The 25,137-nt window shown below is 45.5% G+C and overlaps 2 protein-coding genes across 5 annotated transcripts in view; one reads left to right on the top strand and one right to left on the bottom strand.

Moving 5' to 3' along the window:
* The window catches only part of LOC115184789 (BCL2/adenovirus E1B 19 kDa protein-interacting protein 2), a 31,539-nt gene extending 22,102 nt beyond the window's left edge, over window positions 1–9,437 (top strand). For both annotated transcript variants that reach the window (XM_029745448.1, XM_029745449.1), the window contains exons 8-10: window positions 7,174–7,260; window positions 7,446–7,544; window positions 7,652–9,437. In XM_029745448.1, the coding sequence (XP_029601308.1) occupies window positions 7,174–7,260; window positions 7,446–7,544; window positions 7,652–7,676 (211 nt within the window). In that variant the 3' untranslated portion in view covers window positions 7,677–9,437. The remainder of the gene's footprint in view (window positions 1–7,173; window positions 7,261–7,445; window positions 7,545–7,651) is intronic.
* Window positions 9,438–13,625: 4,188 nt separating this feature from the next.
* LOC115184815 (CDC42 small effector protein 1) lies at window positions 13,626–23,228 on the bottom strand. 3 transcript variants are annotated; one of them, XM_029745451.1, is made up of 5 exons: window positions 23,081–23,228; window positions 22,062–22,406; window positions 19,417–19,521; window positions 15,152–15,234; window positions 13,626–15,057 (listed from the first exon to the last, which is right to left on the bottom strand). In XM_029745451.1, exons 2-4 carry the CDS (start codon window positions 22,113–22,115, stop codon window positions 15,166–15,168), a joined length of 228 nt encoding a protein of 75 aa, XP_029601311.1. In that variant the 5' UTR covers window positions 22,116–22,406; window positions 23,081–23,228; the 3' UTR covers window positions 13,626–15,057; window positions 15,152–15,165. The 3 variants fall into 3 exon arrangements, with proteins under 3 accessions (XP_029601311.1, XP_029601312.1, XP_029601310.1); XM_029745452.1 differs by having other exon boundaries at window positions 13,626–14,485; XM_029745450.1 differs by having other exon boundaries at window positions 13,626–15,234.
* Between the last annotated feature and the right edge of the window lie 1,909 nt (window positions 23,229–25,137).

Genomic DNA, 25,137 nt, shown 5'->3' with positions numbered 1-25,137 from the left:
GATCTCTACCACAGGGAAGTATAATTATTCAGGGCTGTGAGGATCTCTACCACAGGGAAGTATAATGATTCAGGGCTGTGAGGATCTCTACCACATGGTAGTATAATGATTCAGGGCTGTGAGGATCTCTACCACAGGGAAGTGTAATGACTCAGGGCTGTGAGGATCTCTACCACAGGGAAGTATAATGATTCAGGGCTGTGAGGATCTCTACCACAGGGAAGTATAATGACTCAGGGCTGTGAGGATCTCTACCACAGGGAAGTATAATGACTCAGGGCTGTGAGGATCTCTACCACAGGGAAGTATAATGATTCAGGGCTGTGAGGATCTCTACCACAGGGAAGTATAATGATTCAGGGCTGTGAGGATCTCTAACACAGGGTAATGTAATGATTCAGGGCTGTGAGGATCTCTACCACAGGGTAATGTAATGACTCAGGGCTGTGAGGATCTCTACCACAGGGTAGTATAATGATTCAGGGCTGTGAGGATCTCTACCACAGGGAGTGTAATGATTCAGGGCTGTGAGGATCTCTACCACAGGGTAATGTAATGACTCAGGGCTGTGAGGATATCTACCACAGGGAAGTATAATGATTCAGGGCTGTGAGGATCTCTACCACAGGGAAGTATAATGATTCAGGGCTGTGAGGATCTCTACCACATGGTAGTATAATGATTCAGGGCTGTGAGGATCTCTACCACAGGGAAGTGTAATGACTCAGGGCTGTGAGGATCTCTACCACAGGGAAGTGTAATGATTCAGGGCTGTGAGGATCTCTACCACAGGGTAGTGTAATGACTCAGGGCTGTGAGGATCTCTACCACAGGGAAGTATAATGACTCAGGGCTGTGAGGATCTCTACCACAGGGAAGTGTAATGATTCAGGGCTGTGAGGATCTCTACCACAGGGAAGTATAATGATTCAGGGCTGTGAGGATCTCTACCACAGGGAAGTGTAATGATTCAGGGCTGTGAGGATCTCTACCACAGGGAAGTGTAATGATTCAGGGCTGTGAGGATCTCTACCACAGGGTAGTGTAATGATTCAGGGCTTTGAGGATCTCTACCACAGGGAAGTATAATGATTCAAGGCTGTGAGGATCTCTACCACAGGGAAGTGTAATGATTCAGGGCTGTGAGGATCTCTACCACAGGGAAGTGTAATGATTCAGGGCTGTGAGGATCTCTACCACAGGGAAGTGTAATGATTCAGGGCTGTGAGGATCTCTACCACAGGGTAGTATAATGACTCAGGGCTGTGAGGATCTCTACCACAGGGAAGTATAATGACTCAGGGCTGTGAGGATCTCTACCACAGGGAAGTATAATGACTCAGGGCTGTGAGGATCTCTACCACAGGGAAGTATAATGATTCAGGGCTGTGAGGATCTCTACCACAGGGAAGTATATTGATTCAGGGCTGTGAGGATCTCTACCACAGGGTAATGTAATGACTCAGGGCTGTGAGGATCTCTACCACAGGGTAGTATAATGATTCAGGGCTGTGAGGATCTCTACCACAGGGAGTGTAATGATTCAGGGCTGTGAGGATCTCTACCACAGGGTAATGTAATGACTCAGGGCTGTGAGGATCTCTACCACAGGGAAGTATAATTATTCAGGGCTGTGAGGATCTCTACCACAGGGAAGTATAATGATTCAGGGCTGTGAGGATCTCTACCACATGGTAGTATAATGATTCAGGGCTGTGAGGATCTCTACCACAGGGAAGTGTAATGACTCAGGGCTGTGAGGATCTCTACCACAGGGAAGTATAATGATTCAGGGCTGTGAGGATCTCTACCACAGGGAAGTATAATGACTCAGGGCTGTGAGGATCTCTACCACAGGGAAGTATAATGATTCAGGGCTGTGAGGATCTCTACCACAGGGAAGTATAATGATTCAGGGCTGTGAGGATCTCTAACACAGGGTAATGTAATGATTCAGGGCTGTGAGGATCTCTACCACAGGGTAATGTAATGACTCAGGGCTGTGAGGATCTCTACCACAGGGTAGTATAATGATTCAGGGCTGTGAGGATCTCTACCACAGGGAGTGTAATGATTCAGGGCTGTGAGGATCTCTACCACAGGGTAATGTAATGACTCAGGGCTGTGAGGATATCTACCACAGGGAAGTATAATGATTCAGGGCTGTGAGGATCTCTACCACAGGGAAGTATAATGATTCAGGGCTGTGAGGATCTCTACCACATGGTAGTATAATGATTCAGGGCTGTGAGGATCTCTACCACAGGGAAGTGTAATGACTCAGGGCTGTGAGGATCTCTACCACAGGGAAGTGTAATGATTCAGGGCTGTGAGGATCTCTACCACAGGGTAGTGTAATGACTCAGGGCTGTGAGGATCTCTACCACAGGGAAGTATAATGACTCAGGGCTGTGAGGATCTCTACCACAGGGAAGTGTAATGATTCAGGGCTGTGAGGATCTCTACCACAGGGAAGTATAATGATTCAGGGCTGTGAGGATCTCTAACACAGGGTAATGTAATGATTCAGGGCTGTGAGGATCTCTACCACAGGGAAGTGTAATGATTCAGGGCTGTGAGGATCTCTACCACAGGGTAATGTAATGACTCAGGGCTGTGAGGATCTCTACCACAGGGTAGTATAATGATTCAGGGCTGTGAGGATCTCTACCACAGGGAAGTGTAATGATTCAGGGCTGTGAGGATCTCTACCACAGGGAAGTGTAATGATTCAGGGCTGTGAGGATCTCTACCACAGGGTAGTGTAATGACTCAGGGCTGTGAGGATCTCTACCACAGGGAAGTGTAATGATTCAGGGCTGTGAGGATCTCTACCACAGGGTAGTGTAATGACTCAGGGCTGTGAGGATCTCTACCACAGGGAAGTATAATGTTTCAGGGCTGTGAGGATCTCTACCACAGGGAAGTATAATGATTCAGGGCTGTGAGGATCTCTACCACAGGGAAGTATAATGACTCAGGGCTGTGAGGATCTCTACCACAGGGAAGTATAATGATTCAGGGCTGTGAGGATCTCTACCACAGGGAAGTATATTGATTCAGGGCTGTGAGGATCTCTACCACAGGGTAATGTAATGACTCAGGGCTGTGAGGATCTCTACCACAGGGTAGTATAATGATTCAGGGCTGTGAGGATCTCTACCACAGGGAGTGTAATGATTCAGGGCTGTGAGGATCTCTACCACAGGGTAATGTAATGACTCAGGGCTGTGAGGATCTCTACCACAGGGAAGTATAATTATTCAGGGCTGTGAGGATCTCTACCACAGGGAAGTATAATGATTCATGGCTGTGAGGATCTCTACCACATGGTAGTATAATGATTCAGGGCTGTGAGGATCTCTACCACAGGGAAGTGTAATGACTCAGGGCTGTGAGGATCTCTACCACAGGGTAATGTAATGACTCAGGGCTGTGAGGATCTCTACCACAGGGTAGTATAATGATTCAGGGCTGTGAGGATCTCTACCACAGGGAGTGTAATGATTCAGGGCTGTGAGAATCTCTACCACAGGGTAATGTAATGACTCAGGGCTGTGAGGATCTCTACCACAGGGTAGTGTAATGACTCAGGGCTGTGAGGATCTCTACCACAGGGAAGTGTAATGATTCAGGGCTGTGAGGATCTCTACCACAGGGAAGTGTAATGATTCAGGGCTGTGAGGATCTCTACCACAGGGTAGTGTAATGATTCAGGGCTTTGAGGATCTCTACCACAGGGAAGTATAATGACTCAGGGCTGTGAGGATCTCTACCACAGGGAAGTGTAATGATTCAGGGCTGTGAGGATCTCTACCACAGGGAAGTGTAATGATTCTGGGCTGTGTGGATCTCTACCACAGGGAAGTATAATGATTCAGGGCTGTGAGGATCTCTACCACAGGGTAGTGTAATGATTCAGGGCTGTGAGGATCTCTTCACACAGGGTAGTATAATGATTCAGGGCTGTGAGGATCTCTACCACATGGTAGTATAATGATTCAGGGCTGTGAGGATATCTACCACAGGGAAGTGTAATGACTCAGGGCTGTGAGGATCTCTACCACATGGTAGTATAATGATTCAGGGCTGTGAGGATCTCTACCACAGGGTAGTGTTATGATTCAGGGCTGTGAGGATCTCTACCACAGGGTAGTATAATGATTCAGGGCTGTGAGGATCTCTACCACAGGGAAGTGTAATGACTCAGGGCTGTGAGGATCTCTACCACAGGGAACTGTAATGATTCAGGGCTGTGAGGATCTCTACCACAGGGTAGTGTAATGACTCAGGGCTGTGAGGATCTCTACCACAGGGAAGTATAATGTTTCAGGGCTGTGAGGATCTCTACCACATGGTAGTATAATGATTCAGGGCTGTGAGGATCTCTACCACAGGGAAGTGTAATGACTCAGGGCTGTGAGGATCTCTACCACAGGGAAGTGTAATGATTCAGGGCTGTGAGGATCTCTACCACAGGGAAGTGTAATGATTCAGGGCTGTGAGGATCTCTACCACAGGGAAGTATAATGATTCAGGGCTGTGAGGATCTCTAACACAGGGTAATGTAATGACTCAGGGCTGTGAGGATCTCTACCACAGGGTAGTATAATGATTCAGGGCTGTGAGGATCTCTACCACAGGGTAGTATAATGATTCAGGGCTGTGAGGATCTCTACCACAGGGTAATGTAATGACTCAGGGCTGTGAGGATCTCTACCACAGGGTAGTGTAATGACTCAGGGCTGTGAGGATCTCTACCACAGGGAAGTGTAATGATTCAGGGCTGTGAGGATCTCTACCACAGGGAAGTGTAATGATTCAGGGCTGTGAGGATCTCTACCACAGGGTAGTGTAATGATTCAGGGCTTTGAGGATCTCTACCACAGGGAAGTATAATGACTCAGGGCTGTGAGGATCTCTACCACAGGGAAGTGTAATGATTCAGGGCTGTGAGGATCTCTACCACAGGGAAGTGTAATGATTCTGGGCTGTGTGGATCTCTACCACAGGGAAGTATAATGATTCAGGGCTGTGTGGATCTCTACCACAGGGTAGTGTAATGACTCAGGTTTGTGAGGATCTCTACCACAGGGAAGTATAATGACTCAGGGCTGTGAGGATCTCTACCACAGGGTAGTATAATGACTCAGGGCTGTGAGGATCTCTACCACAGGGTAGTATAATGATTCAGGGCTGTGAGGATCTCTACCACAGGGAAGTGTAATGATTCAGGGCTGTGAGGATCTCTGCCACAGGGAAGTGTAATGATTCAGGGCTGTGAGGATCTCTACCACAGGGAAGTGTAATGACTCAGGGCTGTGAGGATCTCTACCACAGGGAAGTGTAATGATTCAGGGCTGTGAGGATCTCTACCACAGGGTAGTGTAATGACTCAGGGCTGTGAGGATCTCTACCACAGGGTAGTGTAATGACTCAGGGCTGTGAGGATCTCTACCACAGGGAAGTGTAATGATTCAGGGCTGTGAGGATCTCTACCACAGGGTAGTGTAATGATTCAGGGCTTTGAGGATCTCTACCACAGGGAAGTATAATGATTCAAGGCTGTGAGGATCTCTACCACAGGGAAGTGTAATGATTCAGGGCTGTGAGGATCTCTACCACAGGGAAGTGTAATGACTCAGGGCTGTGAGGATCTCTACCACAGGGGAGTGTAATGATTCAGGGCTGTGAGGATCTCTACCACAGGGAAGTGCCCCCTCCGGACATTCCTCAGATAACCCTCTGACCCCTGACTGTGTGCGTGTGCAAAATCAAATTGTATTCATCACGTACACAGTTTCCAGCAGGTATAAAAGGTGCAGTGAAATGCTTGTGTGCTGGCTCTCTCAACATCGCAGTACAATAATCAATATCAATAATACAAATCCAATCAAAAGTAAGTGTACTAAAGTATATCCACGTGTTGGTATATTTGCCAGTTGTCTCATACCGCATCTGTGCTGTTGGTTCTACTGTAATGTAGTCCTCCTTATCATTGAGATGTTTCCATAGTCCATATAAAGGCAGCTCAGTGCTCAGTCTCTGCATGCCTGGCCACTGGCCACACTCCACAACATAACATTCCCATACATAAACCACCACATTCACTGTGCATACCACACTGGCCTCCCAATTGAAGACAATATTCATGAAAAACGTCAGGTTGACCATCTTGCTCCTAATATACCTTAGGGCGTTGTTTCCGAAACTCGGGTGCACGTTTTGTTTTTTTCCCAGGCACTACACAGCTGATTCAAAGAACCAACTCATCAAGCTTGGATTATTTGAATCAGCTGTGCTAGGGCAAAAAACAAAACTTGCTCCCAGGGGGGCCCCCAGGATCGAGTTTGGGAAACCCTGTCTTAGAGAATTATAGTGCCAAAGGTACAGATGTAGGATCTTAATTTGAGCCAGTTTGCTACAACAGGAAAATAATCTTGAAGCAACCGGAAATGTGAATTATTATGTGGATTATAATTAATAGACATTTGTGTAAGGGTTGATATATTTTTCCTGAGGGAAAATCAAGTCAAAACGTCAGAAGCCTTTTTAAACCTCAAAAACACTACATAAAAAAAATTCTGCATTGCAGGAATGCTATCCTGCAAACGGGTGATCCAATTTAGATCCTCCATCTGTAGCATGTCTTCTGGTGAACTTGGACGAGACCAGACCTATTTCCAGACACTGGTGTCTTTGAGAAAACCAGCCCTCAGACGTTACCTCACGCGCTCAATTTGGAGGGAGGCAAATGCAGTTGCTATGCGACCGTGAGCTTTTGAGTCATATCATCAGAGTCAGGTCTCAAAGCCGTATATCACGGCACTCTTCCCAGGGCATTAAGAGGAGAACTACACATAGGATGAACATTCTTATTGTATGCAAATAAGGCTGGTGTTTACTGAGGCGTCTAAGTGAATGATTTTCTTCATGTGACTCAGAGAAACAGACATTGACATCAGGTTTCTGCCCATGCCTAGGGGATCGTTTACGAAATCACAGACATTCGCCGTGTTCCATCCAGAGAATCGGCCTCAGCCACTATGTTACTCATATCATGTGGTTGTTTCCGCCTACGTATTTGACACGTATTGTAACTCGCCCTGAATAATGTGGATGAGTCATGTAAATGTAATGTGTGTGGAGTCATGGTGATGGTTCTCCTGGCAGGTTGAGGAAGGACCTGAAGGGGCTCTTTGTGGTCCACCCTGCCTGGTACATCAAAGCACTCATCACTGTCGTCAAGCCTTTCATCAGGTGAGAAGAACCATTAAAGTCATATTTCATTTGAACCACATCAGTCCTCAGAAGAAGATTCAACGAGTCACTGTGATTCAGTGAGTCCCACTCCATCTGTTGTGAAGATCCAGCTACAGCATATGCCTATGCCTTGACCATGCTGATGTTCACTCTAACCTCTGACCTCTCTGTGCCCTCCGCAGTGAGAAGTTCAGCCGGAAGATCCGCTTCATTCACAGCCTGCAGGAGCTGTCCGAGTACATCCCCATGGAACACCTACAGATTCCCGACAGCATCCGAGAGTGAGTGACTGGGTTCTCTTGAGAGCTATATTAGCCAAGTTATTACAATTTTACTTTTACTTTGTAGGATTATTATTCCCGTATTAAAAGTGCTTTGTTTTCTCTAGGTATGATGTGAGGATGAACGGGTGAGGTGAGGGACATATCGTGGGAAGCCAAAGAGAGGACATTTTGAGTGGCTAGGTGAAGGAGGGGAAGACAGCAGACGACCAGGAACTATGGGCTGAATTACCATGGAAGTTCAAAAGTTAACTAGTCCAAATGTCACCCTGCAGGTATGCTTGGACGTGCAGAAAATGAAAGACTGTGTGTACAGACACAGCTTTTATTTATTCATCGTTGAACGTAACGTCACTAAAGAAGTTCACTTCCCCAAGCCACTGGCTTTGCAACACTTTCATAACTGCCCCTATTTTGTGGTACTTGAATGCAACCCTATCATATGTATTGATGCCAGAGTGATTTGTGAGACCTGTCGTCAAGGAGCAACCTACAGTCAGTTTGAACACAACATTTAACACTAGAGTTAAATGAAAGGTCCAGATGGGTTTCTGTTATAGTTACCTTCACTGGAACTCACATTGACATTTACTGCTACTTTATCTGTAAGGGCTTACTGCACTCTAGTGCCAAGTACAACACTTTTGACTGTCAGGTTGTTAGGATGTCACCTTTTAATGTTTACTAAAATGTGATTGATGTGCAACAAATACTTTAGGTTAAGATGGAGACAAAGTGTATTTACTCAAATAAATCAGAATTTACATCATGACATAAATTCTGATGTATTTTACTGTATTATTCTGACCTTGTAAACCTAAGCCTTTTATAGCCTACCCTCAGAGCAAATATTTATGTAAGACAACTCTTGAACAACCTGTACTTTTCTAATTTTCTAACCATACTTTCTATAGCTGAATGATCTTCTCACTTTAAGATATATTTTTTTAGAGCTTTGCTTACCACATGTGTAAGGGCTTTTACACTATTTTAAAGGAAGGGGTGTCACCATGGAAATGCTGCAGGCATTCAGGAAATGGGCTTTGACAGCCACAGGAAGTGAGGTAGCCATGGAAGAAGAATACTACTGCCTGCATTTACTGTAACTCGTACACAGGAACAGTGACTTGTCCATTAATTAGGGATGATGAAGAATATTCATCTGAAAATGAAAAACATTTTTCTGAAAAAGGGAGCTATTGAATGTATTGTTTTATGTTAGTCCTTTATGCTGATTAAAAAACATGAGCTGGCGCACACCCAGAAATGTTTTTTGTGTGGAGTGCTGACTAACAACGAATAAACTATAAGCTATCAAAATAAAGTCTCACACTCCATATATAAACTCCCAGTAATTTATTGGGAATTGACCAACGTTTCGGCATCACTACCTTCTTCAGGGTGATGTTATGAGTACTTGAAACAGGTTATGTAGACAAACAGTGCAATTAGTGTAACCAATGACAATGCTACCACTGGAAATGTGTTTTTTTCAATGTTACTGCTACTGAATTATAACACCACATTGGGGATATTTTTTAATCTACACAAGTCCTCAAAAGACTCCTTTAAAAAAAACTGGTGGTAGTTCAAATTTATGGACACAACAGATCTTAAATACATGAGACGATGATGCATTCAGTATTAAATCAGATTAGTATTCAGTAACATTATATGGTGGTTGGTATCGCTCATGTCAACTGGGTGTTCTGAAATACTCAGAATTGTGTTGCATTGTGGAGGAGGAAACTGAATGGTGTCCTTCGTTAACACGACTGGAGTCTGGCTGCTTGTTTTTCAGGGATTATTTTGTACTCCTCTGCATTCACATCTTTGTCCCGGTGGTCTGTCTGCTCGTCAGTTGTTCATGTAAATAAAGCTGTTATCACGGGACTCGTCTTTGGGCTTTTTGTGTTTTTTTGTTGTTGAAGAAGTTTACGTAAATAAGTGAAGATGGAATAATAATAATAATAATAATCTTCAGGTGTGAAATAAAGACTGCTGGTTATTCTGAGCAGAGTAGGACTGGAGTTAAAGGTGGTAATATAAAGTACATCCAGTGAATTTTACTGTTCAAAAACACTAGACACCCCGTAGCCTTCACAACGTCCTCTACTAGCCACCCCGTAGCCCTCACAACGTCCTCTACTAGCCACCCCGTAGCCCTCACAACGTCCTCTACTAGACACCCCGTAGCCCTCACAACGTCCTCGACTAGACAGCCCGTAGCCCTCACAACGTCCTCTACTAGACACCCGTAGCCCTCACAACGTCCTCTACTAGACAGCCCGTAGCCCTCACAACGTCCTCGACTAGACAGCCCGTAGCCCTCACAACGTCCTCTACTAGACACCCCGTAGCCTTCACAACGTCCTCGACTAGACACCCCGTAGCCCTCACAACGTCCTCGACTAGACAGCCCGTAGCCCTCACAACGTCCTCTACTAGACACCCCGTAGCCCTCACAACGTCCTCTACTAGACACCCCGTAGCCTTCACAACGTCCTCGACTAGACAGCCCGTAGCCCTCACAACGTCCTCGACTAGACACCCCGTAGCCTTCACAACGTCCTCGACTAGACAGCCCGTAGCCCTCACAACGTCCTCTACTAGACACCCCGTAGCCTTCACAACGTCCTCGACTAGACAGCCCGTAGCCCTCACAACGTCCTCGACTAGACACCCCGTAGCCCTCACAACGTCCTCGACTAGACACCCCGTAGCCCTCACAACGTCCTCGACTAGACACCCCGTAGCCCTCACAACGTCCTCGACTAGACAGCCCGTAGCCCTCACAACGTCCTCGACTAGACAGCCCGTAGCCCTCACAACGTCCTCGACTAGACACCCCGTAGCCTTCACAACGTCCTCGACTAGACAACCCGTAGCCTTCACAACGTCCTCTACTAGACACCCCGTAGCCCTCACAACGTCCTCGACTAGACAGCCCGTAGCCCTCACAACGTCCTCGACTAGACAGCCCGTAGCCCTCACAACGTCCTCGACTAGACAGCCCGTAGCCCTCACAACGTCCTCGACTAGACAGCCCGTAGCCCTCACAACGTCCTCGACTAGACACCCCGTAGCCTTCACAACGTCCTCGACTAGACAACCCGTAGCCTTCACAACGTCCTCTACTAGACACCCCGTAGCCCTCACAACGTCCTCGACTAGACAGCCCGTAGCCCTCACAACGTCCTCGACTAGACACCCCGTAGCCTTCACAACGTCCTCGACTAGACAGCCCGTAGCCCTCACAACGTCCTCGACTAGACAGCCCGTAGCCCTCACAACGTCCTCGACTAGACACCCCGTAGCCTTCACAACGTCCTCGACTAGACAGCCCGTAGCCCTCACAACGTCCTCTACTAGACACCCAGTAGCCTTCACAACGTCCTCTACTAGACAGCCCGTAGCCCTCACAACGTCCTCTACTAGACAGCCCGTAGCCCTCACAACGTCCTCGACTAGACACCCCGTAGCCTTCACCCGTCCTCGACTAGACACCCCGTAGCCTTCACAACGTCCTCGACTAGACAGCCCGTAGCCCTCACAACGTCCTCTACTAGACACCCAGTAGCCTTCACAACGTCCTCTACTAGACACCCCGTAGCCTTCACAACGTCCTCGACTAGACACCCCGTAGCCCTCACAACGTCCTCTACTAGACAGCCCGTAGCCCTCACAACGTCCTCTACTAGACAGCCCGTAGCCCTCACAACGTCCTCTACTAGACACCCCGTAGCCCTCACAACGTCCTCGACTAGACACCCCGTAGCCCTCACAACGTCCTCTACTTAGGACTGTATTTCACATGGTTAGACAGTTCATGGAGTCCACTCCCATTAAATTGTAATCTTCTGTTCCAGTGGGTTTTGCTGCTGGAACATGATCCTTGCACCCATCTATTCACTCAACCCTGGGCTGCTCTTAGAACAAGATTTCCATACCAACTATTTGCATTGTTAGTTGCATCATTTAACATCTTTTATGCATGTTTTTTAAAAGAGAGACGAACACAGACTATAGCGTACATTCCATTTATTTTAGGGCATTTGTTTAGATTGCAATATTTGTGCTATACCAGATGGATTCAGTGAGATGTGTTTGTTGAAGTAGTGTTTGTTGAAGTAGTTTGAAATTAAAGCTAGAATCCTTAATTGAAACAATGACAAAGCAGTCACCCTGCCTGTGTTTTGGTAAAAAGCTGAAGGATGGGCCTGGAGAAATGTATCCGCTCTCAAACTCAGAGCTACTAATGCAAGGACTGAACATACATGATATCAATAATATAGTTGAACTAAGGCATTTATAAGATATTCAAGAATCAATGGGTATATATCATTTATAAATCCCAAAATGGATGTAGCAACTATAGATTCCCACTTTAACTTCAATGAAAATGATACAATCTCCCAGAAATGTTCACAGCAGAGCCCATAGGGGCCACTGAAACCAGTTGGTTGAAATTCTATTATTTCTGTACCAGGCAGTGAAAATTGAGTAAACACATTTGGTGATAACATTCACCATCAGAAGAGATTACTCCCCCAGAATTCTATTCAGAATGTGAACTGTATTTCCAGGAAGAATCAAGAGGTTGCACAAATCATTTCTAATGAACTCAAGCTTTGGTCTAACAACAATCATGATACAGATGGGATAGAAAATTAAAATGCCAACAGACTCAAATGACTGATGTTCCCAATGTACACTGTTCAAGAAACTTGAAGGCAGCAGTCATTCTGTTGGGCTGAGAATTTACCCAGTATTACATGCTCTAACAAAGATAGGAAAGCCACCAAGCAATATGCAAAGTCACCCCTTCAGCATTAAGTAAACATTAGGCCCGGTGTATAAAACAGATACGGTATTAGTGAAATGTTCTACACCATCCATACGCCATATGTTCTGGTATAGGATACTGGCCTAGCTAAATCACATAAAGATACAATATTAAAAAAACATTCCAATTCAAACAGTGAGTTTTTCCCCGTATGGACACACTTAGCAAAAAAACTACAGAGAGTGACGAGTTATTCACAACAGATTGTGTATACTAAGCACGTCAGAAATACAGTTGTGTACAGGAAACAAACTTTCATTTCTACTGTATGAATTAAATCAGATGTTTAAAACTGCCACCTGGTTTCAGAATATATGTCACTATAGTGTGGATGTCATGTGGGTCACAAGCCAGCTTGGAGGGCACGTCACCTACAACAAGCTCAAGTGGGAGGCCATATAGAAATTACAAGGGGAATGCACAGTGAAATGGTTGGAATTTTCCATTCTGATCAAGGGGGTGGACATCTCTTCCCCCCCCGACAACAGAACAAACTACCTTCTGGAATGTTCCTTCGATGCAGTTGATTTAATGAGTGGCATAATTCCAGGATAGATCACTGGAAAGCCCCGTAATGGTCAGGGTGTTTTGAATTTCAACAACAACCCGTGTTACTAACAGACTCTTCCCACTGACTAATAGTTTGGGTTTTTCAGAGTAGGTGCTAGTAAATTGTGTATCGCAGTGACCAGCTACAGGGAACTGCTAAAATAAAAGGAAACACGAGTAAATGAGGGTACTTATTGGCAGCTCTGTTATGGTGTGGAGGTGCATTTTCCTGGCATGGTTTAGGTCCACTCAACCCCATGGAGGACAAGGTAAACTCCAATAAATACACAGCCATTCTGAGTGATCACCTTCCACCTCCTGTAGGGTGAAACAGATCTACCCTGATGGGAGTGGTCTCTTCCAGGATGACAATGACCCATCCACAGGGCACAAGTGGTCACAATGGTTTGATGAGCATGAAAAGGATGTAAACCATATGCCATGGCCGTCTCAGTCACCAGATCTCAACCCAATTGAACACTTACAGGAGATTCTGGAGCGGAGCCTGAGACAGCGTTTTCCACCACCATCAACAAAACACCAAATGATGGAATTTCTGGTGGAAGAATGGTGTCGCATCCCTCCAAGAGTTCCAGATACTTGGAGAATCTATGCCAAGGTGCATTGAAGCGGTTCTGGCTGGTGCCCAATGCCCTATTAAGACACTATGTTGGGGTTTCCTTTAATTTGGCAGTTACCTGTACGCTTGCAACTGGGTAGCAGTCCAAATGGGGTTCTGTGGCAACTGGGTAGCAGTCCAAATGTGGTTCTATGGCAACTGGGTAGCAGTCCAAATGGGGCTCTATGGCAACTGGGTAGCAGTCCAAATGTGGCTCTATGGCAACTGGGTAGCAGTCCAAATGGGGTTCTATGGCAACTGGGTAGCAGTCCAAATGGGGTTCTATGGCAACTGGTACAATCAAAATAACACTACTCAGTACTGGTATCTAAACAGCAACAAAATCACATAGCATTTTGCACTTATAAACACACACGAAGATACCTTTAACTATGCACTGTGGGAAAATAAAAGGTGCATCCTTATTCATTAGACAGATACGCAAAATATTTTGGATACTATTTGTTTGGCAGTAGGTCAATGGTTTACAACATTCAGGTGATCCTTGAGAACATAATCTTCACTTCCTGAAATGGAATCAGCCATGTTAGTCAACAAATTTTGCTAAACACTCTCACCGGCCCTCTCACACACGCTTGCTGGCCGTGACACAGAAACGTTGTTGGCTGAAATACAGTGGAAGTCCAAAGTCCATCAGAAAGACAAATACTTTTCTTTAAAAAACATCAAAAACATGTCAGTCTATCCTCCTCTGAGCAGGGCGATTCTTGTGGTGACCACAGAAAGGTCATCGTCCCGTTTGGCTAAATGGATCCTGCAGACGTCAGGAAGAGCCTCTCTGCTCTCTATTAGGGTCCGCTCTCAGGTTTGCCAAGTGCTCCATTAGAAACAGGTTACGCTGCAGTGACTGCTTTTGATTTGGGATGAGAGGGGCGCATAGAGGATGATGGAAATGGTTCTCCATGCCTACAGAGAGAAGTGAAAACTGTTAATTCTACAAATCCAGAGAAGGGTGAAGGTAGTTAGTTCCAGAGAAGGTGGTTAGTTCCAGAAGTGAAGGTGGTCAGTTCCAGAGAAGTGAAGGTGGTCAGTTCCAGAGAAGTGAAGGTGGTCAGTTCCAGAGAAGTGAAGGTGGTCAGTTCCAGAGAAGTGAAGGTGGTCAGTTCCAGAGAAGTGAAGGTGGTCAGTTCCAGAAGTGAAGGTGGTCAGTTCCAGAGAAGTGAAGGTGGTCAGTTCCAGAGAAGTGAAGGTGGTCAGTTCCAGAGAAGTGAAGGTGGTCAGTTCCAGAGAAGTGAAGGTGGTCAGTTCCAGAGAAGTGAAGGTGGTCAGTTCCAGAGAAGTGAAGGTGGTCAGTTCCAGAGAAGTGAAGGTGGTCAGTTCCAGAGAAGTGAAGGTGGTCAGTTCCAGAGAAGTGAAGGTGGTCAGTTCCAGAGAAGTGAAGGTGGTCAGTTCCAGAGAAGTGAAGGTGGTCAGTTCCAGAAGTGAAGGTGGTCAGTTCCAGAAGTGAAGGTGGTCAGTTCCAGAAGTGAAGGTCAGTTCCAGAAGTGAAGGTCAGTCCCAGAAGTGAAGGTCAGTCCCAGAGAAGCTATTGCATTGCAGATATGGCGATAGCTTCATTAACTGGGTACTTACTTGGTAGGCAGCAGCTATAACATGCTCCTGCGGCCGTTGGCACTGGGTCCTTTCGACCTCATCTTATCCTGGACCGGCCCTGACTGCAGGACAGGAAGATAACGACTGTTAGAGTTTCTACAGATACTTAGTCATTTTCATATCAAAAGGCAGACCATAACCTCTTCATGATAACATATGGATGGAGAGGCAGGATCCGAAGCCAGAATTAGAACTATGATTTCATGTGTTGTTTCTATACTGTATCATTTGATGTAACATATTTAACAGTCTGTTTCTGTGGTGTTCATATGAAACATGATCCCATTTGGACTGCTGACAACATTTGATCCATTTGGCCAGCAGCATTACTCATAACCTACGTCTTTACATAATGATGAGTGACCATATGATGGGGATGGAGTGAGGAGGAATGGGACTTGCTTTAGGCTGTGGGTTTTTTTTCTTTACTTTTTAACGACGCAGTTCAGAGTTGGATGAATGCACAGGTGTGGATCAATCATTCTGACGTCAGGCGTTGCAGAAACGGCATGCGCTTGACGAACACTACAATAACTACAGTCTGACAGCTATGGGTCATAACAGAACAATGGACATTAGAGGGTTACGCAATGGCAGCTGAGGAAATAGAATTATGTAATACGTTTCAGTAACATACTCCTCACCTGACTGTTCTCAGCCCACCTCCTGATACAATGTGGAAATGTGTCATTTCATTCAAAAGATCTGGTGACTTTCACAACTGGAGGTCATGATCACGATGGAACAGTCAGTTTATCAGTGAGACATTTTACATTTCAGTCATTTAGCAGAGTGACAGTAGTCCATACATTTCAGTCATTTAGCAGAGTGACACAGTAGTCCATACATTTCAGTCATTTAGCAGAGTGACAGTAGTCCATACATTTCAGTCATTTAGCAGAGTGACAGTAGTCCATACATTCCAGTCATTTAGCAGAGTGACAGTAGTCCATACATTTCAGTCATTTAGCAGAGTGACAGTAGTCCATACATTTCAGTCATTTAGCAGAGTGACAGTAGTCCATACATTTCAGTCATTTAGCCGAGTGACAGTAGTCCATACATTTCAGTCATTTAGCAGAGTGACAGTAGTCCATACATTTCAGTCATTTAGCAGAGTGACACAGTAGTCCATACATTTCAGTCATTTAGCAGAGTGACAGTAGTCCATACATTTCAGTCATTTAGCAGAGCGACAGTAGTCCATACATTTCAGTCATTTAGCAGAGCGACAGTAGTCCATACATTTCAGTCATTTAGCAGAGTGACACAGTAGTCCATACATTTCAGTCATTTAGCAGAGTGACAGTAGTCCATACATTTCAGTCATTTAGCAGAGTGACAGTAGTCCATACATTTCAGTCATTTAGCAGAGTGACAGTAGTCCATACATTTCAGTCATTTAGCAGAGCGACAGTAGTCCATACATTTCAGTCATTTAGCAGAGTGACAGTAGTCCATACATTTAGCAGAGTGACAGTAGTCCATACATTTCAGTCATTTAGCAGAGTGACAGTAGTCCATACATTTCAGTCATTTAGCAGAGCGACAGTAGTCCATACATTTCAGTCATTTAGCAGAGTGACAGTAGTCCATACATTCCAGTCATTTAGCAGAGTGACAGTAGTCCATACATTTAGCAGAGTGACAGTAGTACATACATTTCAGTCATTTAGCAGAGTGACAGTAGTCCATACATTTAGCAGAGTGACAGTAGTCCATACATTTCAGTCATTTAGCAGAGCGACAGTAGTCCATACATTTCAGTCATTTAGCAGAGTGACACAGTAGTCCATACATTTGAGTCATTTAGCAGAGTGACAGTAGTCCATACATTTCAGTCATTTAGCAGAGTGACAGTAGTCCATACATTTCAGTCATTTAGCAGAGTGACAGTAGTCCATACATTTGAGTCATTTAGCAGAGTGACAGTAGTCGATACATTTGAGTCATTTAGCAGAGCGACACAGTAGTCCATACATTTCAGTCATTTAGCAGAGCGACAGTAGTCCATACATTTCAGTCATTTAGCAGAGCGACAGTAGTCCATACATTTCAGTCATTTAGCAGAGTGACAGTAGTCCATACATTTCAGTCATTTAGCAGAGTGACATACAGTAAGTAGTCCATACATTTCAGTCATTTAGCAGAGCGACAGTAGTCCATACATTTCAGTCATTTAGCAGAGCGACAGTAGTCCATACATTTCAGTCATTTAGCAGAGCGACAGTAGTCCATACATTTCAGTCATTTAGCAGAGTGACAGTAGTCCATACATTTCAGTCATTTAGCAGAGTGACAGTAGTCCATACATTTCAGTCATTTAGCAGAGTGACAGTAGTCCATACATTTCAGTCATTTAGCAGAGTGACAGTAGTCCATACATTTGAGTCATTTAGCAGAGCGACACAGTAGTCCATACATTTCAGTCATTTAGCAGAGCGACACAGTAGTCCATACATTTCAGTCATTTAGCAGAGTGACACAGTAGTCCATACATTTCAGTCATTTAGCAGAGTGACAGTAGTCCATACATTTCAGTCATTTAGCAAAGTGACAGTAGTCCATACATTTCAGTCATTTAGCAGAGTGACAGTAGTCCATACATTTCAGTCATTTAGCAGAGTGACAGTAGTCCATACATTTCAGTCATTTAGCAGAGTGACAGTAGTCCATACATTTCAGTCATTTAGCAGAGTGACAGTAGTCCATACATTTCAGTCATTTAGCAGAGTGACAGTAGTCCATACATTTCAGTCATTTAGCAGAGTGACAGTAGTCCATACATTTCAGTCATTTAGCAGAGTGACAGTAGTCCATACATTTCAGTCATTTAGCAGAGTGACAGTAGTCCATACATTTCAGTAATTTAGCAGAGTGACAGTAGTCCATACATTTCAGTCATTTAGCAGTGACAGTAGTCCATACATTTCAGTCATTTAGCAGAGTGACATACAGTAAGTAGTCCATACATTTCAGTCATTTAGCAGAGTGACACAGTTGTCCATACATTTCAGTCATTTAGCAGAGTGACAGTAGTCCCTACATTCCAGTCATTTAGCAGAGTGACAGTAGTCCCTACATTCCAGTCATTTAGCAGAGTGACAGTAGTCCATACATTTCAGTCATTTAGCAGAGTGACAGTAGTCCATACATTTCAGTCATTTAGCAGAGTGACAGTAGTCCATACATTTCAGTCATTTAGCAGAGTGACACAGTAGTCCATACATTCCAGTCATTTAGCAGAGTGACAGTAGTCCCTACATTCCAGTCATTTAGCAGAGTGACAGTAGTCCATACATTTCAGTCATTTAGCAGAGTGACACAGTAGTCCATACATTTCAGTCATTTAGCAGAGTGACACAGTAGTCCATACATTTCAGTCATTTAGCAGAGTGACACAGTAGTCCATACATTCCAGTCATTTAGCAGAGTGACAGTAGTCCCTACATTCCAGTCATTTAGCAGAGTGACAGTAGTCCATACATTTCAGTCATTTAGCAGAGTGACACAGTAGTCCATACATTTCAGTCATTTAGCAGAGTGACACAGTAGTCCATACATTTCAGTCATTTAGCAGAGTGACACAGTAGTCCATACATTCCAGTCATTTAGCAGAGTGACAGTAGTCCATACATTCCAGTCATTTAGCAGAGTGACAGTAGTCCATACATTTTAGTACTGATATCAACATCATGTAATACATTCAGAAATGGACTATCACTCAATTTAACCTACCACTTTCCATACAGTGATTTAAACAGTGACCAGACTAGTGATTGGCTAGTCTTCTGATAGTACTGTATACAGCTTTATCCATCATAGCGTAACAGGTTTCAAACTAAAGTTAATATCCATATCCTACTAATAGGTGAATGAATTGAGAAACATTTCCTCCTCTCATTCCCTGTCCAATGTGACTGTATTCCGTGGGAAACCAGGCCAACATTTCCCAGCGTTTCTACATTTCCTCCTCTCATTCCCTGTCCAATGTGACTGTATTCCGTGGGAAACCAGGCCAACATTCCTAGCGGCAGGTTGGAAGCTGCAAAGCCCAGCCCATGTACTGAGGAGTAACACACACACACACACACACACACACACACACACACACACACACACACACACACACACACACACACACACACACACACACACACACACACACACACTACACCTTCACAATATCTCGACACATTTTAAGACACACCAGCCCCAGTCAGTCTAGGTATCATCTCTCTTACCGGGGCCCGGCCCTCTGCCATCTCCCCAGAGCCAATGTGTGTCAAGTGGACAAAGTTTGTGGGCTCGCCGATCATGCTGCGGTCGATTTTCCTGCGCCTCTTTCTCTGGAAATAATAGAAAATATATAGAAATAGAAAATGGGGACAGACAGATATTATGCAATCAAGCCCAGTAGAAGAAAATAACTTACAGACTTTATAGTACACACACACACACACACAATGCATTTTGTAACCTGAATGGGATGATCTTCGATAAGAGTTTTGATCTTCTACTTGTTATTTCATACTCAATGGCAGCAGGTCAGGTTGCCTGGCGGTCAGGTCAGGTCCAGGTTGCCTAGCGGCAGGTCAGGTCAGGTCGCCTAGCGGCAGGTCAGGTCAGGTCGCCTAGCGGCAGGTCAGGTCGCCTGGCGGCAGGTCATGTCCAGGTCAGGTCGCCTGGCGGCAGGTCAGGTCAGGTCGCCTAGCGGCAGGTCAGGTCAGGTCGCCTGGCGGCAGGTCAGGTCGCCTGGCGGCAGGTCAGGTCGCCTGGCGGCAGGTCAGGTCGCCTGGCGGCAGGTCAGGTCGCCTGGCGGCAGGTCAGGTCGCCTGGCGGCAGGTCAGGTCGCCTGACGGCAGGTCAGGTCAGGTCGCCTGGCGGCAGGTCAGGTCAGGTCGCCTGGCGGCAGGTCAGGTCGCCTGACGGCAGGTCAGGTCAGGTCGCCTGGCGGCAGGTCAGGTCAGGTCGCCTGGCGGCAGGTCAGGTCAGGTCGCCTGGCGGCAGGTCAGGTCAGGTCGCCTGACGGCAGGTCAGGTCAGGTCGCCTAGCGGCAGGTCAGGTCAGGTCGCCTAGCGGCAGGTCAGGTCAGGTCGCCTAGCTGCAGGTCAGGTCCAGGTCAGGTCGCCTGGCGGCAGGTCAGGTCGCCTAGCGGCAGGTCAGGTCAGGTCGCCTGGCTGCAGGTCAGGTCAGGTCAGGTCGCCTGGCGGCAGGTCAGGTCCAGGTCAGGTCGCCTGGCGGCAGGTCAGGTCAGGTCGCCTGGCGGCAGGTCAGGTCAGGTCGCCTGGCGGCAGGTCAGGTCAGGTCGCCTGGCGGCAGGTCAGGTCCAGGTCAGGTCGCCTGGCGGCAGGTCAGGTCCAGGTCAGGTCGCCTGGCGGCAGGTCAGGTCGCCTGGCGGCGGTTAAGAGATTTGGGCTAGTAACTGAAAGGTCGCTGGTTCGAATCCCCCAAACCAGGTGAAAAATCTGCCCGATGTGCCCTTGAGCAAGGCACTTAACATTAATTGCTCCTGTAAGTCGTTTTGGATAAGAGCGTCTGCTATGAACGTATGGGAATGTTGAACATCCCCTTCTCTAATAGCTGTTTTATTAGAGCATGTTCAGTTCTGTCAGTGTAAAGGCATGTTATCACCTGTCAGCAGTGCTGTGAATAAGCCCCACTTGTTACAACAGGCTACGCTGGGTGCAGACAGAGATGACCCAGAACTGACAGGAATTAATTAGCCATTTCCCATTATGGATCATGACCACACTGACTGTATCAATATTCTGACTGTATAGTGCAAATGCCACATAGCAATTATTACATTGAATAATTAGGGATTTATAAAAACTAAAAAGAATGTTAATTACATTATACACAGGTCCAACGACATGTAGTCATTGCACTGTTATCAGAAATACACAATTTACAAAGCAAGCCTTTCTGGGAAGTAACACTTGTTAGTATGCCACCACACGCTATACACACATTCTAGTCTGGCCTTCTCTCGTCCCAACAATAGAATAAACAAGGACCTAAAAATAAAGGAGAGGGAGGAGGAAGGAGGGAAAAGAATGAGCTCAATAGCAGCACATGCCAGAAGCCCACTTCCCCTCAGAGACCCCATTAATTGTTAGGGAGGGTTCTGGAGTTACCATAGAGACATGCTGTGGAGGGATACAATCTCCTTATTTGACTTAATGCCAATTCTACGACGACGACAACAACGTGACGACTACAACAATAGTTGTACCCTTAAGGTGAAAGTGTATGGGTGCTTGGGACAGCCTTGATATTTTCTGATCTGGTAATAACGGAGGGTTTCTTGTTTTGCTTTTCTTTTTATGAAGTTACACATGTCTATGAGCTAGACTAAGGTTGAACCCGGCCTAACCTACGTCTTCTTAATCCTGATTCAAGAGGTAATGTCTAATGACAGAGCAGTCTTTGTCTGGACTGAAGTCTAGCCCTCCAAATAGGCAGACCTTCGGGACTATGTGGGTCACCCACTTCAAAACAACAGAAAAGGCCAGAGTCATTCCTTCTTCCACTCCCTCACCATCTACCTGACCTATTTCTCAGGCGACTGACAGTAGCAGAGGGTTCTCTTCTCACTAGTGTTGTTGACTGGCTGAAGCATCAGCTAATGATACCCATGTCATCCCATGCCATGCATCTTGAGGATCCACAGCTGGCATGGCTGAACTAACTTCAACAAGTGAAGTTGTAGATATGGTGGTGTGGTCAATCTAATATCCAAACTCCTGGGAGGCAGGTAAACATCTTAAAATCAGGCAAACCCTTCATCTCGACCCATTGACCTTGGAGCTGTAAAAGCAGGGCTAGCACGGCAGCTAAAAAGTTACTGTGTGTTCCAGTAATTTCTCAGAAGGGACAAACTCACCGGTGGAGGTTTGGCCACCACGCAGCAGCCAATCTTGTGCCAGAACTCGCTCATCCCTGCTGTGCTGCTGCTTTGCTCTGAGTGGGTCCTGAGGCCCTGGTTCTCTCTGGACGCCCTGCAGGCAGCGGATGACGTGGTGGAGAACAAGAACGCTGCCTAGGGTGGAATGGTGAGAGTGTTGCAACCAGTCCAGTCCCAAAAAAAGATGGGTGTCCCCCAAGGCTCAGTGCCAAGTCCGGTTCTATTCCTTTCTCTTAACGTTTAGAATGTCACCTCTTCCCTCTCACTGAATCTCCTGTGGATGCTCGTCTCCCCAGATTTCCACTGTCTCAGGTACTGTAGGGCCTGTCGAGTCAAAACCAGATTCCATTAGTTGAAGGCTGACAAAGAAAGAGGTTTGGGTATACTGTTTCTCTTTACAAACTGAACTCGACTTTGAACCAGGAGATCAAGGTAAAGGTAGTGAGTGAGTGAGTGAGTGAGTGAGTGAGTGAGTGAGTGAGTAGGGTGAAAATGTGTATCATATGTAGATTTTTAACTGTAGGTCTACCTAAAGATGCCTGGCCTGAGAACAACACCGGCCATTGATTTACAGTGTTCTGTTGTAGCCTCAATTCAACAGGGCAACAGGCATGTTAAATAAAACTGAGTGACTATCCAATTGAATATCCTGAAAAGAGATGGTCATTGAATGTGTATTAATGTGTCCAATATCCAATCTTGATTAATGTGATTTTTAAAGAGTTAGGCTACATTTAATGTCCATATTCTCAAATTAACATTCTCAATATTTTCTATTGAGGCATTATTTTTGTATTCCAGTACGCCACCGTCTAGACGGAAACATCTGTAAGGCAACAATGTAAGTAACATCTGCATTTAACATTTTACTAACGACAAACACTGACGTGAGTTCTCAACCCAAAAACCGTTCACTCAATCCAGTCACTCCGAAATTAGCATAGCAATACATTTACATCTAGATCCCTGCCACAATTAAACAACCAATTTGCCATTACCGTAACATCAGTGTGGAATCCGCTTTCTCCCTCAAACGAACATGATATCTTTAAAACGGTCAGCTCACGAGTCGAGGTGTGGTAAAGTAAAACGTCTCCTGTTCTGCGGTAGGCTACACTCCTCCTTCTCAGGCTTTTACGGTGGCAGAACTACAGCGCCACAACTGGAAGAAAATCAACAGGCTAATGAAAGAATTGCACAATCTGGGATATTTTCTGCTGTGCTGCAACCTGGTCTCAGAGCATGCAGAGCATTTCGTATTACTCTGTACATAAATCTGAGTCTAGATTAGAGATTAGTATGATATGTTATGTTTCGTATGGTATGTATTAATTTGTGGATGTCCATCACCCATTTCGTATGATATGTTACAAATTACAATTAGCATTATATGTTATGAATTTGCAAAACAAACTATATGTTCCGAATTAGTAAAACGTATGCTATGTTACAAATTCTAGCCAGGTGGCGAGCTGGCTAGCTGGCTAACGTTAGCTAGGCTAGGAGTTAGGGGTTGGGGTTAAGTTTAGGAGTTAGTGTTAGGGTTAGGTTAGGGTTAGGTTAGCTACGGTTAAGGTTAGGGTAAGGGGAAGGGTTAGCTAACATGCTAAGTACATTACATTACCAAAATTATGTGGACACTTGTTTGTCAAACATCTCATTCCAAAATCATGGACATTAATATGGAGTCGGTCCCCACTTTGCTGCTATAACAGCCTCCACTTTTCTAGGAAGTCTTTCCATTAGATGTTGGAACATTGCTGCGTGGACTTGCTTCCATTCATCCACAAGAGCATTAGTGAGGTCAGGCACTGATGTTGGGCAATTAGGCCTGGCTCGCAATTGGCATCCAATTCATCCCAAAGGTGTTCGTGGGGGTTGAGGTCAGGGCTCTGTGCAGGCCAGTCAAGTTCTTCCACACCGATCTCGACAAACCATTTCTGTATGGACCTCACTTTGTACATGGGGGCATTGTCATGTTCAAACAGGAAAGGGCCTTCCCCAAACTGTTGCCACAAAGTTGGAAGCACAGAATCGTCTAGAATGTCATTGTATAATGTAGCATTAAGATTTCCCTTCACTGGAACTAAGACGTCTAGCCCCGAACCATGAAAAACAGCCCCAGACCATTATTCCTCCTCCACCAAACTTTACAGTTGTCACTATGCATCGGGGAAGCGTTCTCCTGGCATCCGCCAAACCCAGATTTGTCCGTCGGACTGCCAGGTGATGAAGCGTGATTTATCACTCCAGAGAAGGCATTTCTACTGCTCCAGAGTCCAATGGCGCTGAGCGTTACATTACTCCAGCTGACGCTTGGCATTGCGGATGAAAATCTCAGGCTTGTGTTCGGCTGTTCAGCCATGGAAACCCATTTAGTGAAGCTCCCGACGAACAGTTCTTGTGCTGACGTTTCTTCCAGAGGCAGTTTGGAACTCGGTAGTGAGTGTTTCAACTGAGGACAGACAATTTTTAAGCTTACGCGCTTCAGCTCTCAGCGGCCCCATTCTGTGAGCTTGTGTGGCCTACCACTTCGTGGCTGAGCCGTTGTTGCTCCTAGACGTTTTTGCTTCACAATAACAACACTTACAGATGACCGGGGCAGCTCTGGTGTGGCAGAAATTTGACAAACTGACTTGTTGGAAAGGTGGCATCCTATGACGGTGCCACGTTGAAAGTCACTGAGCTCTTCAGCACTTTTATTCTACTGCAAATGTTTGTCTATAGAGATTGCATGGCGGTGTGCTCGATTTGATACACCTGTCAGCAATGGATGTGGCATAAATAGCCAAATCCATTAATTTGAAGGGGTGTCCACATACGTTCATATGTATATAGTGTAGTTGCTAGTAGTTTAAAATTAGCTAATTAGCTAAAATGCTAAAGTTCTCCGTGATGAGATTCAAACTCGCAACCTTTGGGTTGCTAGACGTTCACGTTATACACCTACCCATCCATCCAGCCCTACCAACCATCCTACTTTAAATAACCATACGTCTTATGTAACCATACCAAACATAATATATCATACTAATCTGAGCATCCCGGATTTACT

The sequence above is a fragment of the Salmo trutta genome, chromosome 3 (genome assembly GCF_901001165.1).
Source record: "Salmo trutta chromosome 3, fSalTru1.1, whole genome shotgun sequence".
NCBI lineage: Eukaryota > Metazoa > Chordata > Actinopteri > Salmoniformes > Salmonidae > Salmo > Salmo trutta.
Note: the sequence above shows the minus strand (reverse complement) of the source record. Positions and strands in the feature narration are given on the sequence as shown.

Coding starts and splice junctions, on each gene's coding strand:
- LOC115184815 (XM_029745450.1), bottom strand. CDS start 22,115: ATGAGCGAGTTCTGGCACAAGATTGGCTGCTGCGTGGTGGCCAAACCT. Junction 19,522..22,061: donor TGGTGGCCAAACCTCCACCG/GTGAGTTTGTCC, acceptor TATTATTTCCAG/AGAAAGAGGCGCAGGAAAAT. Junction 15,235..19,416: donor TGGCAGAGGGCCGGGCCCCG/GTAAGAGAGATG, acceptor CCTGTCCTGCAG/TCAGGGCCGGTCCAGGATAA.